Raw genomic sequence first — 19,687 nt, forward strand, 5'->3', positions numbered from 1 at the left:
TGAATGCTTTGCTCATTAATTTTTAGCCTTTTTTCCTAAAGATATTAATCTCTAAGGCCTTTTTTGATACAATATATTTTCAATATTACTCACTTCTAAATATTTTCTAATTTCCTTCAGAATTTTTTCTTTTATCCATTGGTTGTTTAGAACATTGACTTGAAATTTCCAAACATAAGAGTTTTGTCTGTTGATTTCTACATTAATTACAGTAAGATCAGAGAATGTAGTCTTTGAAATCCTTTGAAATCTGAAGTAGCATAGCACAGGGTAAGATTTTGTAAATGTTCTGTGCCTGAAGAGAAATTGTATTTTCTAGTTACCTATTCTATCAAGCATATTAGTAATGATATTACAATATTCTATATCTATATTGAGTTTTGTCTACTTTCAATTACTGATTGAGGAGATTAAAGTCTCTCACTATGATCATAAATTTATTTTTTCTTGTTCCAGCCATTTTTGCTTCATATATTTTGAGGCTACGTTACTAAGAGCATACAAGTTTACAATTGTATATCTTTCAATGTATTCAGCCTTTTACTATATGAAATGGCTCTGTAGCATGAGTAATGCTATAGGTGAATAGTTTTCCTTTTTATCCGCAGGTGCTTTCTGGTTTTAACATCAAGTTCATAACAGATTCACAAAATAAATTGGCTTTTTTTTCTACCTCTGAAGAATTTTCTTGAAGTCTTATTTTGTTTGACAGTAGTATACATATACTAGATTTCATTTATTTAGTATATGCATGGTGTATCTTTTTCTACTTTAAAATATTTTGGTGAAATTCATTATGTAACAGAAGAGTACATAAGATGTATATATACTGTTTGTAGAATAATAATAGAACAACGTCTTTGTGCCTACTACTCAGGTTAGTAAGAATCTCCCAGTAGGAAATTTTGTTTGTTTGTATGTGCTTTTGTTTATGAAAGATATTTTCACTGGGTAGACATTTGCAATTTTACATTTATTTTCTCCAAAAATTGAGTAGATGTCATTTGCTGTCTTCTTGCTTCTACTCCTCATAGGGTCAGTTTGTTCTTCTTTATTCTTTTTCAAAATTTCCTTAGCTATTCCTCTGCTTTTCAGTTTCTACATAACCTTTGCAATTAACTTGTAAGCTAAGAAAATCCTGTTTGTGTTTTGATTGAGACTGCATTGAGATAAGTGTGGACATCTTTTAAATATTCTTTCTTTCCATCCAGCCACATGTTTGTCTACTCATATATTGTATTTGTATGTATGTGTCATTCAGTAAAGTGTATAGTTTTCTTCATTTAAGTCTTAAGCATTTCTTGCTGGCTTGTTTCTCAATAATTAGTGGGTTTTACAAGTATTTTGTATTTCAGTTTTTATTTTCTTTTAAACAAAGAGGTAGTTCCAAGGTTATAGATTAGAGTGGTGGCAGTGCCTTTTGCTTTATTTTATGAATATGAGTGTTTGTGTGTATTTAAAAGTGTGAAATGATTCATGGATTTGACTGTCAGATATTTTGCATAGGAGCCAGGCTAATCTTCTGTGCATTGCTTTAATTTAAAATATGTAATGCCAAAATGAGCACTATTCTTTGTTTTTAATTTCAATTTTTATTTCATTATGGTCATAGGTTATGCCTTATATAGGTTCTACTTTGGGAAATTTAATGATTTTCTTTATAGCTTCATACATTGTAAAATTTTAAGAAGAATATGTTTTTTTCTCTTTGGGTATGTATAGTATATGTTAGATCAAATTTGTTCATTGTTATGTGAATATTCTTACTTTTTTACACCTATTTTTATGCTCATTAATATCCTTTTCTCAAAAATGAAGACTACCAATATGCTATTATTATTTATTCTTGCCTCCTTGTATTCTTAAAGTCAGTTTTTGCAATATATATATCACAAAGTTTAATTATCGTGGTCATAACTATTTACACATTTTTCATCTTACTGATGAATTATACCTTTTAAGAATATGAAACATTCCTCTTTCTTATTTAATGCCTCTCTCCTAGAATTTTTTTTTTTGTATTGTTATGGCAAACCTAGTTTTGGTTAGGTTTTTGATATGTACTTTTATATTCTTCCTCTTTCCTCCTCTTCCCTTCATAGTTTTATTTTTGCATCTAGATCTGTTAACTAAAAAATATACTTTTATTTTAGTTGTTTTCTGCTCTATAAAAAGTTACCATGCTGTATGTGATCTTTTTGAACTTAGCTCTTTTCCACTCAGTATTATAGTGCCTAGATTCATACAAATTGGGAATTTCCTGCTGTTTTTAAAGCACTTTGAGGTATAAATGTTATACATTAAACTGCACTTACTTTAAAGTTTATGATTTAATAAATTTTGTCATAGTCATACACCCATGAAACCATCACCAAGATCAAGATAGTGAACATAATTGTCACCTCAAAAAGTTTCATCATCTGCTATATCCTTGCTGGTTTTCTGCCTACTTTTGTTCTATCAATTTTTGAGAGAGGGATATGGAAATCTTTTATTTTAACTGTTAATTTTTCTATTTCTTTTGGCAGTTCAACCAGTTTTTGCTTCATGTTGTTCAAAGCCTTGTTATTAGATTCATAAATGCTAATCATTGTTATGTCCTCTTGACTAAATTGACCCCTTTTTATTGTCAAATGACCTTCTTTATTCCTAATAATATTCTTTGCTATGTTGTCTAATATTAACATAACCACTCCGGCTTTCTTTTATCTAGTGTTAGAGTGGTATATCCTTTTTTATCCTTTTACTTTTAACCTATGTATTTCTTTTTTTGCATGCATCCTTTTCTTAAACATTTAAAGGTCAATAGACTTAAAGGGAATGTTTATTCTGGTACTGTTGACTATGATGTGAAGCTGCTAACTCTCTCAAGCCCTTGTCACCCAGGGCTTGTGAAAGCCACTTACAACTGGGGAGTTCCAGCTCTGTCTATGAGCATTATTGTCTCTTTGATTCTGTATTGAAAGGGTGATGTTATTTGTGATCTGTGGTAATATTGTTACTGGGATATTATTGAAACGATTTCTGAGGATGAAGTCTGATACTAATCTAAGTTGCTATATTTTAAATCTGAGAATTCTGCAAAGATATTTTTCATTATAAGCCGTGGTTCAATACTACTGAACCATTCCCTGTTGTAGTATTGAGCTCAGACCTCTTTCCATCTTCACAGCATGATAAATTATAAGCTTGTTGAACTCTGGGCTTTTCTTTGTGTCATCTGTTAAACCTCAGATTAGATCAGAAAGGAATATCAGTATCTGAAAAAGAAGTCTTTACCTCATTTATCATCTCCACCAATCAGAAAACTGATGGAGTATTTGTAATTGTCACTGAGTGGCAGGGGGACAGATGGTGGACTATCATTCTATCAGAAGATGGCCTTTTCTCTTTTACATGGTGTCTGTTTCACAGTATTTCATTAGCTTCATTTTTCTCATCGGTCACTTCAAACAATATAATACATAGATTGTAGTAGATAAGAACATAAGTGTATCCTATACCTGTAGACAGGGACCTTGGCAGAGTTGAATCTTTTGTATAATTAAAATAGCCTATCGAGTTTTAAAAATTGTCATTGTCACATGTGTTTAATTTTTCAAAATGATGCTGTCACAAAGGGCATTATTTTGATAAAAGGCATTACATTTCAGATTTTCTTAAATTTACTGTTTGACTAAATTTAAAATTTTATTTAAATATAATGGAACTCTCAAACTTTTTTTTAAGCATTTCTTCAGCACCTGCTTGTGCACTCTGCACTAGTCCAGGGACCAGGGAAATACAGATAAATAATGTCACTTGAGCCTATCTCTTAATTTTATGCTATCTCTGATAAATTTCGTAGTTTCATGAATCTCTAAACACTCATTTGAATATAAATGAACTAGTTTTTGTATATGGTGCTTTCACTTCTGAATAGTGCCTGGATGATAATAATCTGTAGATATGGCTAATGCCATCCAAACAATCAGTAATTACAAATCAGCTTTCCTGTGAAATCTTTCTGGGGGATAATCTACTGGAATAGTTTTATGGAAGAGTGATATCAGTCAAAATAATAGTTTAGATTCTTTTGGTCTTATTCTGAGTAAAACTCTGACTCTTTAACTTAAGCTGTTAGCATAAGCCCTTGACACTTAGTACTGAATTAAATGTTAATAAGTTAAATGTTAATGAGCTAACCTGTTATTAATTTCAATATACTATGTCTCTGAGGTTGGTATTCAAAATATGTGGTAAAGTACTGTCTAAAAATGCCATGTTGTTTGTGGTTGAGTATTTCTTTATTTCTTCCCTTCTTTCATCTGCTTCTTCCTCTTTTTCTCCTGATTTTCCTTCTTCTTCCCTTGCCAAACACCTTCATCTCTCCACTCTTCCACCTCTTCTTCACCCCTCACTTTTCTTACCATCGTCATCCAGAGAAACAAGAAAAACAAGTTCCAACCCTCCAGGCCTTCACCCTTTCCCAGTTTTTTAGAAGACAGTGAGGAAATATTGTAAAATGCCTCCTATTTATCTTACTTGTTGTTGTGCCAGGCAGGCTTCAAAGAGCAGAATGCCTCATAATATTTTTAAGAATTTAAGAGAAAACATTATTTAGTTCTGGAATTGATTAATATCATTGGATTTTAGATTACAAAGTTGAGAAAGTAAAGGATGAGGTTGAGAGAAAAATGTTGTTTTCCAAACAAAATGTGAAAACCCTTGCATTAATTTCTCATCTATTTAGATTAGTAACTTGGCATCCACCCTGCTCTTGAAAGTAAACTTTTGGCTCTAGAGAAATATGCCTCTTGAACATGACGTTTGATTTTCAAGTAAAAATACATTTGTATTACTGTAATGAAATTCTGGTCCTTTTTATTCAAAGAAGACATATTTAAATGCTTTTTGATCAAGGAAGAATAACATCCTTAAAAATTCTCAGTTCTGTATTATAATATTTTTAAATAATGGGAAGCAAATTATTTTCTTTGATGTAGCACATTTTATGAAATGTATTTATTGTGTGGTAACCCTTGAGAGAGCTATAATAATTATAGTTTAATAAAATCCTATATTGTGTCATTTATATTTTCCTTCTAATCAACTATTTTTAGAACTTTGACATTCTTTCCCAAAGATCATGAACCTATCTATGGCTTAATTTTTTCCTGTCTCTTTTAAAAAATAAAGAACTATGAGAGCCTTTAGGAAGAGTCTGATAGAATATCGAAGTCATAAACTTCAATATGAATTATTTCGTTGAATATAGTAAATTATGTTAGAAAGGCCAGGGTTTGGTCTAGTATGCCGTAAAAGGTAATTAAAAGAATAAGAAGGGTATAAACTTTGATGAGATCATCTGTATAGGTATTAGTTTCCTTATATGTTGTACTGGTATTTCTTATTGCAGCAATGTTGTTTTTATATAAAAAGTCACAACTGTGACTTTAAAACTAGACTTAAATTTGTGTGTGTGTATGTGTGTACACAGTTAGCCATCATTAATTAGCTTTTGGGCTCGATACATTCATTTCCAGAATGTTAGAAAATGGGGGACTTTGCAATTTACTGTCTAATCCCTTTTCTTTTTTTCCTACTGAGGAAACTGAGGCCCAGAGAAGTCACTTAGCCATGAGCTGTAGAATTTATCCTGGTATAGCTATCTTGACTCACAGTTCAGTGCTGTTTCCACTGCATTGATTTGCTTTTCTATTCCTAAGGAAAAACAGTCTCCCCTCTTAATGGATATTTAGAATTAACAGTGTCAAATACTGAGAATGGCCAATGAAGACTCATTTCTGACTTGTTAGTAGCAGATTAGTACTTGCACTGAGCAGGATTCCAGGGTAGGAGCTGTATTTTTAAAATTTTTATAGGAAAGAAGGAGATCCAGGGGTCTTTGGATGATTTTTGGTCCTGATTGATTCATATTTTGGAAATGAGTCATAGATACTGTGTCTCAAAGAGTATACTTTGCTTTTCCTTGTGCCTGTGCCATAATAATTAGGATTGTGGATAGATACAAAAAGATGAGTGTATTTTTATGTAGTTATACTTATTCTTCTGCAGCACAAATGAGCCTATAGCAACTTAACCTAATACAAACAAATCCTCTTTTCTTTAAATAGCTTGCCTTTTCCTTACATTTCCTTATTACCATTAATTTCACAATAATTAAAATTTAAATATATGTCAATTGTGGAAAATTTGAGAAAAATATAGTTTGCCTACTGTTAGCATTTTGATCTAATTTTCAGCTCTTTACATATGAATATATGAATCTTACACACTTATTTATATATAAGCTGCACTGCAAGGATTGAATCCTGAATTTTATTTTATTTTTTAAGAATATAAGCTATGTGGTTTAATTGTATACGTTGGTCTTAAGATTTTTGGTCTTATTACTTGCATATGTGATCTGTTTCACACTCTTTAAAACAGAAAATCATTGAGTAGCAATCAGATTTCAAAAAATCTTCCAAGTACAGCCAGACAGTTGTCTACGTGATATGCTACATATGACAACATAGAATGTACAATTATATTAACACAGACTTCTTTTCCAAGGGATCGGTATTTTCACACATCTAATAGGTCTTGCACACAAGATAACAAACAGCAATATCGGTGTCTCTCAATCACATTAAGTTCATCAGACGTATTAAAAGGGTAGCCCTTTTTAATTGAGATTTTTTTTTTTTCTTTTTTGCGGTACGCAGGCCTCTCACTGTTGTGGCCTCTCCCGTTGCGGAGCACAGGCTCTGGACACGCAGGCTCAGCGGCCATGGCTCACAGGCCCAGCCGCTCCGTGGCATGTGGGATCCTCCCGGACCGGGGCACGATCCCGTGTCCCCTGCATCGGCAGGCAGACTCTCAACCACTGCGCCACCAGGAAAGCCCAATTGAGAATTTTTATACATATTATATATATATGCTTTTTTAACATTTTTTTCTACATTATCTCTCTTTTAGATAAATGCAGAGCTTAGGAAATAATACTTAAATGAGAACACCTTGGACAAATCCTCAGGCTCTATCCTACAAGTGTTCCATTCAGGAAGATCTCAGTACTTCTTCTCCACTTTCTTATAAAAATTTACAAACTGATTCATAACCAAACCACTTTGGAAAAAGAAGAACAAAGTTGGAGATGTTATGCTACCTGATTATAAGGCTTATTATAAAAGTTATATCAATCAAGATGGTGTAGTATTAGTATCTAATTGGAAAATAGACAAGTGGAACAGAATACAATTTACAAGCTGATTCATAACAAAAACAACTTTGGAAAAAGAACAAAGTTGGAGATTTTATGCTACCTGATTATACGGCTTATTATAAAAGTTATAGCAATCAGAGTGGTGTAGTATTAGTATCTAGATTGGAAAATAGACAAGTGGAACAGAATAGATAAATGGATCTACACCTGCATATTTATATAACTAATTTTTTTTTGTACAGCAGGTTCTTATTAGTCATCAATTTTATACACATCAATGTATACATGTCAATCCCAATCGCCCAATTCAGCACACCACCATCCCCACCCCACCGCTTTCCCAGCTTGTTGTCCATACGTTTGTTCTCTACATCTGTGTCTCAATTTCTGCCCTGCAAACCAGTTCATCTGTACCATTTTTCTAGGTTCCACATATATGCGTTAATATACGATATTTGTTTTTCTCTTTCTGACTTACTTCACTCTGTATGACAGTCTCTAGATCCATCCACGTCTCAACAAATTACCCAATTTCGTTCCTTTTTATGGCTGAGTAATATTTCATTGTATATATGTACCACAACTTCTTTATCCATTCATCTGTCGATGGGCATTTAGGTTGCTTCCATGACCTGACTATTGTAAATAGTGCTGCAGTGAACATTGGGGTGCATGTATCTTTTTGAATTATGGTTTTCTCTGGGTATATGCCCATAGTGGGATTGCTGGATCATATGGTAATTCTATTTGTAGTTTTTTAAGGAACCTCCATACTGTTCTCCATAGTGGCTGTATCAATTTACATTCCCACCAACAGTGCAAGAGGGTTCCCTTTTCTCCACACCCTCTCCAGCATTTCTTGTTTGTAGATTTTCTGATGATGCCCATTCTAACTGGTGTGAGGTGATACCTCATTGTAGTTTTGATTTGCATTTCTCTAATAATTAGTAATGTTGAGCAGCTTTTCATGTGCTTCTTGGCCATCTGTATGCCTTCTTTGGAGAAATATCTATTTAGGTCTTCTGCCCATTTTTGGATTGGGGTGTTTGTTTTTTTAATATTGAGCTGCATGAGCTGATTATATATTTTGGAGATTAATCCTTTGTCCTTTATTTCGTTTGCAAATATTTTCTCCCATTCTGAGGGTTGTCTTTTCGTCTTGTTTATGGTTTCCTTTGCTGTGCAAAAGTTTTTAAGTTTCATTAGGCCCCATTTGTTTATTTTTGTTTTTATTTCCATTTCTCTAGGAGGTGGATCAAAAAAGATCTTGCTGTGATTTATGTCAAAGAGTGTTCTTCCTATGTTTTCCTCTAAGACTTTTATAGTGTCCATTATTATATTTATGTCTCTAATCCATTTTGAGTTTATTTTTCTGTATGGTGTTAGGGAGTGTTCTAATTACATTTTACATGTAGCTGTCCAGTTCTCCCAGCACCACTTATTGAAGAGACTGTATTTTCTCCATTGTATATCCTTGCTTGACCATGGGTGTGTGGGTTTATCTCTGGACTTTCTATCTTGTTCCATTGATCTATGCTTCTGTTTTTGTGCCAGTACCATATTGTCTTGATTACTGTAGCTTTATAGTATAGTCTGAAGTCAGGGAGTCTGATTCCTCCAACTCTGTTGTTTTCCCTCAAGACTGCTTTGGCTGTTTGGGGTCTTTTGTGTCTCCGTACAAATTTTAAGATTTTCTGTTCTAGCTCCTTAAAAAATGCCATTGGTAATTTGATAGGTATTGCATTGAATCTGTAGATTGCTTTGGGTAGTATAGTCATTTTCACAATATTGATTCTTCCAATCCAAGAACATTGTATATCTCTCCATCTGTTGGTATCATCTTTAATTTCTTTCATCAGTGTCTTATAGTTTTCTGCATACAGGTCTTTTGTCTCCCTAGGTAGGTTTATTCCTAGGTATTGTATTCTTTTTGTTGCAGTGGTAAATGAGAGTGTTTCCTTAATTTCTCTTTCAGATTTTTCATCATTAGTGTATAGGAATGCAAGAGATTTCTGTGCATTTATTTTGTATCCTGCAACTTTACCAAATTCATTGATTAGCTCTAGTTGTTTTCTGGTGGCATTTTTAGGATTCTCTCTGTATAGTATCATGTCATCTGCAAACAGTGACAGTTTTACTTTTTCTTCTCCAATTTGTATTCCTTTTATTTCTTTTTCTTCTCTGATTGCTGTGGCTAGGACTTCCACAACTATGTTGAATAATAGTGGCAAGAGTGGACATCCTTGTCTTGTTCCTGATCTTAGAGGAAGTGCTTTCAGTTTTTCACCATTGAGAATGACGTTTCCTGTGGGTTTGTTGTATATGACCTTTATTATGTTGAGGTAGATTCCCTCTATGCCCACATTCTGGAGAGTTTTTATCACAAATGGGTGTTGAATTTTGTCAAAAGCTTTTTTTGCATCTATTGAGATGATCATATGGTTTTTATCCTTCAGTTTGTTAATATGGTGTATCACATTGATTGATTTGCGTATATTGAAGAATCCTTTCATCCCTGGGATAAATCCCACTTGGTCATGGTGTATGATCTTTTTAATGTGTTGTTGGATTTTGTTTGCTCGTATTTTGTTGAGGATTTTTGCATCTACTGAATTTTTATTTACCATTATACAATGAATGTTTCTAATATCATTACTGTTGTTTGAAACTAAACAAATCTGTATAGTATCATATTAATTCATGTACCATAATTTATGGAGTCAATTCCCTACTGCTGATATTTTGTTGTAAATCTCACTGCAGTGTGAATATATTTATAGAGTAATATTGTTGGAGAAGTAAATTACTTACAGTTTCTTTTTTTTTTTAACTGAACATTTATTAATTATTAAGTAGACTGGGCTGTGAAGCTATTTGGTTGTTCATATAGAATGGAGGCAGGACTATCAGTCTCTGAAAAGCTCTATTTTTGGATGACCAGAACTATAGAAAACTTGAAGCAAGCAACATTTCGGGTAAAAGGAGATGAGACTGCTGTATTTTTCTTACCTTAGGCAGTTCCTTGGGGTTTTAAGAAAGGATGTCATTAAGGATTATTTTCTGCAGGATATTGTCTCCTTCTGTCCTTACAATAGATTTCAAACTTGTAGTACACACTTTTAGCACTTGAATAGTGTGCAAACATGTAAATTTCATTTTAAGTCCAGTTCTTAGATGCTTGAGATATAGGAATATTGTGATTTCATTTACTCCTTTGGCAAGACATAGAATTTTAAGATGCATGTGTACAAATTATTTCTTGTTACAAGATTTTCTAAACTGATTATTGTGGAGAATTTAAAACATTTATAATAGTAGTCAGAATAATATGACAAGCCTCCATGTAATCATTACTCAGCTGTAACAATGATAAACTTATCCTGCCTTATTGACGTTCCATTCACTTTCCTCAAATACTCTTTTTGAAGTCAATTCCAGATTTCATCTCATAAGAACTATTTTAAAATGATTTACCATCTACTTATACATGCTTATTATAAATGAGAGAATTAAAAATCTATCACAATCATCTAGTGACAACTTTTAGTAATTTTCCACCTTTTTTTTTAAAATAGATCTTTATTGGAGTATAATTGCTTCACAATACTGTGTTAGTTTCTGTTGCACAACAGAACAAATCAGCCATATACATACACATGTCCCCACATCCCCTCCCTCTTGAGCCTCCCTCCCATTGCCTTATTTTCTTATAGTCATTTTATGCACATACGTATACACATATAAAAATGCAAAGATATATATATAATTATTATAAAATTTTGTACATAATTGCATTAATTAGGGAAAAGACTAATCTGCTGTAATAGTGACAAAAATACAGTGGTTTTAAGAACATAGAAGTTTATTTCTCACAATAAAGTCCTGAGGTAAGCAATCCCAAGTGGCCAGTCCTGAGGTAAGCAGTCCCAAGGCTTTATGCCATGTGGTTTTTCAGAGATCCATCTTCTGTCTCTGTTATCCCCTAAGTTATGCCCTCCCCTTCAGAGTCAGAGCTGTGTTATAGGCCCTTTTGTGTTCTTTTCATGTTTTCCCCATTCTCATCTTTTTTTATTAGTAATTCTGTGAAAAGTCTGACATATAGCCATTATATAACTATATTTCTTTACCTTTTAATCACTAGTGTAGTCTTAGTTCTGTAAGTGTACGTGTAATGTTTACCACGAGTCTTATGTCTGTGTCTCTCTAGTCATGTTGGTTTTCTGAGGCTTGTTCTGTAGTAGATTCTTCAGGAAGGTCTTATGAGAATAATATTCTCTGAGGTTTTTTTAAATGTTGATAACAGTTTATCTGTGCTTTTCATACTTGAAAGTTGGTTTTGCTGGATATAAAGTCCTTAGCTCACATTTCTTTCTTTAAAAAATACTAAGTACCTTACAGTAGTCCCCTCTGATCCTTGGAGGATATGTTCCAAGACCCTAGTGGATGCCTGAAACCATGGATAGTACCAAATACTATATATACAGTTAATCCTTGAACAACACGGGTTTGAGCTATGCAAGTCCACTTATACATGGATTATTTTCAATAAAGTGATCTGTGGTTGGTTGAATCTGCAAACATGGAAGGCCAGCTGTAAGATTACATGTAGATTTTTGACTGTGTGGGAATTAGTATCACTAACCCCCATGTTTTTCAAGGGTCAGCTGTATTGTTTTTTCCTATACATAAATACCTGTGATAAAGTTTAATTTATAAATTAGGCAAGTAAGAGAATATCTGAATTGCCAGTATCACTACTCCTGTGCTTTGGAACCATTATTAAGTAAAATAGCATTACTTAAAAACAAGCACTGCCGTACCACAATCCATCTGATAACCTAGATGGCTACTAAGTGACTAACGGGTAGGTGCAGCATGGAAACACTGGACAAAGGAAGATTTACATCCAGGCCATGTAGCAGATTGGTGTGAGACTTCATCACACTACTCAGAACAATACACAATTTTAAACTTATGAATTGTTTATTTCTGGGATTTTCCATTTAATATTTTCAGACCTTGGTGACCACAGGTAACTGAAACCACAGAAAGTGAAACCGAGGATAAGGGGGAACTACTGTACTTCATTTTCTTCTGGCATAAAATATTGCTGTCAAAAGGGCTGATGATAATCTAATTTTTTTCATAAATTATATTTTTAGAAATTGTAATACAATATGTCTTGGTATTAGCCACTCTGGGTCAATATTTTCAGATATGTGGTGTACTCTTTCAATATTTAATTATATTCTTTTTCAGAAAAGTTTTCTTGAATTATAGTTTTTAATATTTGATTTGTTCCCTTGGTTTGATTTTCTTTTTCAGGCACTCCTATTCAGTTTGCTGCATCTTTCCGTATCTTCTGTATTTCCACTTACTCTCAAATAATTTTTATTTCTTTTGCTTTAAGTATTTTTCTACCTTTTATCTTTTAGTTGTCTGAGGCATTATTTGTTGTGTTTATTCACTCTTGTCATCTGTTTTATCTTCATTTCTTAAATGATTTATTTGCTTTTGCAGTCTTCATTGAGTTCTGTGACCTAAATGCTGAGGTTTTAGGATGGCGATTTGTGTTAGAACATTTTCTGTATTTGTTTTAGTTTATTTTGAAATAGAAGGTTGCATTTTTATCTTTTCTGTGGATTTTTTTGGTGTGTTTTCATTGTTGTAGTGTTGCTATTCTACTTATTTTCTTTTTCTTTTAATAAGTTTGACATTTGACCTTGATACTTTTGTATTGCTTATTTTTATGTGGAACTGGTTTTATAAGACTTTTATAATGAGTTGTGACTCAGGGTACCTATTCTAACTTCTTAGAGCTCCCTCTTCTATTGTTTTTGTGAAAAATATAGTGACTTGCTTTCTAATATTTCTTGATTCTGTTTCCCTGCTCTGCTTTTATCGAGGCTTTTTCCCCCTTTGTCTCAATTATCCCTAGTTGACTTAATTAAGTTCGTTTTTTAACAGTTTCTCCTTGGCTCAGTTTCGAGAGTTCATAGGGCCTAGCCTTCACCACACTGTTCAGACCTTCTTAATGCAGGCACCTTTTACTCACCTGCCATTTGAGTGGGAAACCCCTCTCAGTTTTAGATGCTGTTTGCAAATTGGCCTATTGAACTCTCCAGTGAAAAACAGTTCCTTTTAGAGTTCTGCTCTCAAGTTCATTATTCACTCTTGTTGTTTCCCTCTGATTTCTCCTTCAAAGGCACTGAAACACAGCTGACCTATTGGTAGTTTGTCCTCACCCTCTTCTATTTGGAGGCTGTGGGGATACCTTGTCACTTACTTTGTTGTAAATATTTTCTGTGGGTTTTGTTTTTGCTATCTAATCTTTCTTTCTGATTTATATGATGATTCCGAGAGAATCTTAAACATTGCTACCACTGCCTTCATTTTCTCAGAATTCTCATAAGTGTTTTAATGACTAATACTTCATCATAGAAATATACCATAATTTTCTCAACCACTTCTCAGTGTGAAAAACCTTCTTTGTACATTCTCTCCATCTTCAGAAACGGTCTCAAAACCTTCTTCCTGTATAGTCTTCATGGTTTTAATGGAAAAATAACTATTAATCATCCTGTGTCACATCCAACAATGCATTTCTTTTATCATCAAAAGGCGGTCTCTTGCTTACAGAAAGTGAAAACATAATGCAAACCACCAGAAGCAAATCTATAAAACCTTGAAATGTGTCTATAGAAAGCCAGACAAAAGACACATTTTAAATCACAGAAGACAAAATACAAACAAATGGTTAAGCATACTAATATCACTTTTTCAGCTAACAAATTGACATATTTACAAAAAAAAAAAAAAGACAAAAGAAAACCGAAACACTAGGTACTAGCAAATCACTTGTGGGGACTTAATTCTCATTTTGGTTGTTTCAGAATACATATGAAAAGCCTTAAAAATATGTGTAATCTGTAACCAAGGAATTTCAGTTCTATGATTTGATCATAAAGGAATAATATACTCTGTGTTTAAAATTTTAACTATAGGAATATTTATTGCACTGGTATTTATTATATTGAATACATAAAATAAATCCAAATATCTAACAAAAAAGCATTTAGTAAAATTAGGTGTACTGCTATAATCAGTAGATTATGTTCTAGAACATTATTTAATGGTATGAATATATTTGCAATATTAAATTTAAAAAGCAGATTATAAAATATTAAAAAAGGTATGCCCATTTTAATAAAAATATATATGAAGAAAACTGTCTGGATGATATACTCAAATAATTATTTTTAGGTGTTAAGATTATAGGAGATTTTTATTTCTTAGTTTTATTCATATTTTCTATAATTAACATGTTGATTTTGTATTAAGAAAAAAGTTAAATCAAACAAAAATATATATTCTCATTTGGTTTTAGTTTTGAGGTTTTTAAAAAATTAACATAAATTTGAGGGCATGATGTGTGTTGTATGTGTGAATCTGTATATAAATGTAATGTCTTTTTAAAAGATGCAATTTTTTTGTTCTGGATAGAATCCAAATTTTTCTATATAATGTCTGCATTTTCATAATAAGGATCCTATTAATACTTAATGGATTCTATTAGATATGTAAATAACATTTATGTACAACTGAAAATAGTATAATTGAACTTTTCACAAAATTGAAGACGTCATTTAAAAGATTTCCTTTCCTTAACGCAGTGTTAGAAATTAGATGTCAGAGACTCAGCCCACATGAGCAGTGTAGCGGGAGGGAATGTGGAGTAGTAAAAAAGGTTGCTCTTGTGAAGTCAGCCAGTTGTAGTTTTGAACTTGAGTTTTGTGATCATGGACATAATATTGAACCTCTTTGAGCCTTTGTTAAATATCTGTAAAATATAAACATATTGCCACCTGTTCTATGGGGTTGTGAAGATTTTAGGAAATAATGTATGCACTTTAGCCCTTTGCTGATCACAGTAAGTATTTAATAAATGATTAAATAAAGAAAATAATTGCTTCTGCATTTGAGAGAATATTTTCTGCCTTTGGTTGTGGAGTTTCTGTTTTGCTTTTTTGGTAGGTTTATGAATTGAAAAGTTTCTTTTTTATTGAAGTATGGTTGATTTACAATCTTATATTAGTGTCAGTTGTACAACACAGTGATTCAATATTTACATAGATTATACTCCATTTATAGTTATATATTATATAACATATATATATCTACATTCCCTGTGCTGTATACTACATCCTTGTATCTTATTTATTTCATAACTAGTAGCTTGTACCTCTTAATTCCCTTCCATTGTCTTGTCCCTCCCCATCCCTCGCCCCAGTGGTAACCACTAGTTTGTTCTCTGTGACTGTGTTTCTGTTTTGTTATATCCATTTGTTTTATTTTTTGGATTCCACATATAAGAGAGAACATAAAAGATTTGTCTTTCTCTGACTTCACTAAGCATAAAATTTTCATAATGAGCACAACTCTATGACTCAAACTCATTTTCCAGCCATATATGTAAGGTACTAGTCAAGAATACAGACTCCATAATCATACTGTCTGGGTTTAAACTTAGGCTCTATCACTACTACCTCCAAAGCTGCTTAGTCATGATCTTGACCTTTTAACTTCAGAAAAGTTATTTGATTCTGTGTTTGTTTCCTCATAGTTAAGATGGGAATAATAACAATATATACCTTTTAGTATAAAGGACTAAATGATCGTACGTAAAGTACTTACCTCAATATATGTTGTAGAATAAACCCTCATAAATACTATTTTTGTCTTTTTTTAATTGAGATATAATTGGCAGAACATTTGTGTTAGTTTTAGGTGTACAACATAATGTTTGATGTATATAGTGTATGAAATGTAAACTTACCATATAAGTTTAGTTAAAGTCTGTCACCACACATAGTTAACATTTTTTTTCTTGTGATGAGAACTTTCAGGATCTATTCTCTTAGCAACTTTCAAATATACAATACAGTATTGTTAACTATAGTCACTATGTTGTACATTACATTCCCATGATTTATTTATCTTATAACTGGAAGTTTGTACATTTTGACCACCTTCATTCATTTGACCACAAATACTATTTTAGATCTTATTACCTCACCCTCTTCTCATCATTCATTTAACATTTACTTATTGAGTGCCTACCATATGCCAGGCACAGTACCAGACACTGAAACATCACTGAGCAAAACGAAGTCAGTGCCCTCATGAAACTTATATTCTAGTGCAGGAGATTGCAAATGAATATTGATGTTAGGCACTAATATTAGACAAGTCCTATGAAGAAAAATAAACAAAATAAGAAGATGGCAAATAATAGAAGGTGTTACTTAAGACTGGGTGTTCATTTTACCTGAGACTATGCAAGTACTTGGAGAAGAATATTCTTGGCTAAGGAAACAAGAGTCCTGATGCAGTACCATTCCTGACGAATGTGGGGAACAACAGCAACCACTCCACTGTGGATAGAAAGGAGTGAACAAAGGAGAGAGTAGTGTAAGATGAGGTGAGAGAGGTTGATGATGTGGGGGTTAGTAGGCCATGGTAAGGACTTTGGATTTGACCCTAAATGTGATGAGAACTCAAGATTTTGATAAGAGGAATGATATGATGTGATTTATATTTTTAAAAGTCGCTGATTTTGTAAAGGAAAGATTTGGAGATCATAGAAGCTGCAAGAACATTTAAGAGGCTATTGCGATAATATGGATGAGAGCTGATGATGCCTTAGACTAGGTGATGTGGTGGGGAGAAGTGGTTGGATTGGGATTAATATGGGTATATTTGAAAGTAGAGCTGATAGGAGTTACTAGTGTATTAGATGTGAGCAATTGTACAAATAGTGGGACCATTTACTGAACACTCTAAGAGCAATTTATATTGGGAACGTAAGAGTTTTGTTGTAGAATATTATTTTGGAAATTCTTATGGTGGAAATATTCTACTTAAGTGGAGATTTTCAGGAGACAGTTTGATATAGGAATGGAGTTCAGGGGAGAGGTCTGGACTAGGGATAAAAATTGGGGAATTGCCTGTGTGAATAATGTTTCAAGTCACTGCACTTGATGGATAAGTTTGAATAGAGAAGAGGGAGGATCTGCAGATAGGTCTGAGATGTTTAACATTTACCAGTTAAGAAGAGGAAAAGGATCTAGCAAGGAAAACGTAGAAGGTACAGCTGGAGTTAGGAGGACAATGTGATGTCTAGTAACCTAGTGAAGAAAGAGTGTCAGGGAGGAAGAAGTGATCTACAGTGCTAATGGTGTTGGAAATTTAAGGAGAAGGTCTAAAATAATTTCTAGGAAGGAGAGTGTGGGTAGACTAAGGTTGCTTGATTGCCTGGCAATACTGGAGCCCATTTGAGGTGTAATGTCATAAATTTAAAGTTAGAGTAGTCAACATGGTTTGTAATTATAGCCATATTAATCTGCTCAGTTATGGGTACAGAGTAGGGAAAGAGTTGGATTTAGGGTTAGGATTTTTCCATGCAAGTATGAAAGAAGAACAGAGGGGCAAGCGAGTTGTGTACATGGAAGGGAGTGATTACGGTGATGAGCCGTAAAATCCAAGATGGCTAAGGAGGGCACTGGGGCCAACTTCTGCTGCCAGTAACCACCTTCCACTTTCTCATCTCTGCCTGTTTTCTGAGATGCCCTTTTCCTTTCCCCTTCCTGCCACCTTTACCAACTACCAGCCCAAACAAATACACACATCCCCAATATCCATATGTTCAAATTCAATCAAGGGATAGCAGACGTGGTGCTTCCTTCTTAAAATCTTTCCTCTTTATCCTGAGTGAACAGTGATCTTGTTTTCCCTTTTGAGCTCCTATAGCACTCTTAACTCTCAAGCTTGGTATTATATATTTGTGTACATATTTTACCTCTCCTACTGCAGTGTAGGGTTGCAAGGCACAGGGATATATTGCTGTATCCTTAGCATGTAGCGCAATTGATGTGCAGCAAAGGTTTGGTGAGTCAATGAAAATCTCAAGTAAAACAGTTTCTTCAATTTTTCCCCAAGCAATTTTTGAAACCAGTATTTCATAGAGATTACTTTTACTTTCATCTATATATTCTTTCATACTCACTGTAGTCTGTATCAATGCTATGTTATTTCTTAATCATCATCATCATCACCATTATTTCATTTATTTATCCTGCAGGAGCACCTTTCCTTAAAGAAGTATATTATTGACATTGTGGTTGAAAGTGCAGCTCCACCAGAGCCTTTGAAAGATGGAGAAGAGCGACAAAAAAACAAAAAAAAAGCCAAAAAGATAAAAGCCCGGATGAACTTCAGGTACTAAAAATATCCTTAAAAACAAAGAAAAACTCTTAGTGATGTATCTTTTTTAATGTAAATCCAAGGAAGACCCTGTCTCGCCGCCAAAAAAGTTTAAACTTGTTTGCTTCAAGAAAGCCTTGAAAATAACACTGATGAGCCTAATTTATAGCCACTTTCTTTGATTAAGAAAGAAAGCTGCATATCGATCTGAAGGCCTTGCTTTCACCTGTTAAGAGCTCTTCGTATAATTGGATGCCAAAGCCCTGCCAAACTTGTGCCTCCTTCAGCATACAACAGTATGTTTAAGTATGTGTAAACCAAGCCTATTTTTCTTTCCAACTATTGATTTTTAAATGAAGTATCAAAGAAAATCAATAGCAATCAACAAATAGAAGTCTGCTGGCTGTAATGTCAAATACCATGACTAGGTTTAATCAATTTGGTAGCCTGTCACAACAAGAAAAAGTTCAAGAAATATCTTGAAATGGAAAGTGAGTTGTCAGATCTGTAGTTTATCATCTGCCTCCAAAGTGATATCTGAGGATCAGACAGCTGTGTAGTATATCATTACCTCACAAGCTTTGAGCATCATCTGATGACTGATGAGTCTTGTTCGAGGACACAAATGTAGTTCCTCCTTAGAAGATAGTTCTTTGCTATTTGAAGGAAGGTAGTCTGAATATGTTGTTATACCTTTATTCCCAAATGGTTTGAAAGATGGAGAAGCTTCACCCATGGGATTACAGAAATACAGGTCTAGAATAATGGTGAACCGGAGTTATCTCTCTATAGTTTCCAATTTCAGATTGTAATTTAAAAAGGTGTCGATTTCATCTTATAGCATCAGTGAAAACTTGAGAGTACTCATTCAGGCAAAGAATAGAAAAGGCTTTTTTGATTATATTTTTTGAAGTTCCTCCAAGTTTCTAAAAATAGTTTTGCAGTATATACTTCAGGGTGTTACTGACCTTCATTTCTAGTTTGTGCTAAGAACTTGCTGAGGTCCTGAAATGCTGTAGAGTCCATTCTTTGGACCTCTCTTTTTTTTCCTCTGTGTACACATTCCCTTGGCTAGTTGACCCAGTTCTGTGGCTTTAAATATTCTCCATTTGCTGATGACTACCAATTTTATATATCTTCAGTTTTACTCAAACTTAGTATGTCCAAACAACAAGCTCCTGCTTTCTTCTCTGCAGCACCCCTCCCGAAAAAAAA

At 33.4% G+C, this 19,687-nt stretch overlaps 1 protein-coding gene across 3 annotated transcripts in view; it reads left to right on the forward strand.

Moving 5' to 3' along the window:
- SCAPER (S-phase cyclin A associated protein in the ER) overlaps positions 1 to 19,687 on the forward strand; it is a 494,267-nt gene that overhangs the window by 208,286 nt on the left and 266,294 nt on the right. For all 3 annotated transcript variants that reach the window (XM_027123707.1, XM_027123708.1, XM_027123711.1), the window contains exon 21: positions 18,351 to 18,487. In XM_027123707.1, coding sequence (XP_026979508.1) covers positions 18,351 to 18,487 — 137 coding nt within the window. The remainder of the gene's footprint in view (positions 1 to 18,350; positions 18,488 to 19,687) is intronic.

This window comes from Aethalodelphis obliquidens, unplaced genomic scaffold (genome assembly GCF_003676395.1).
Source record: "Aethalodelphis obliquidens isolate GAN/ISIS:26980383/991018 unplaced genomic scaffold, ASM367639v1 scaffold26, whole genome shotgun sequence".
Lineage (NCBI taxonomy): Eukaryota > Metazoa > Chordata > Mammalia > Artiodactyla > Delphinidae > Aethalodelphis > Aethalodelphis obliquidens.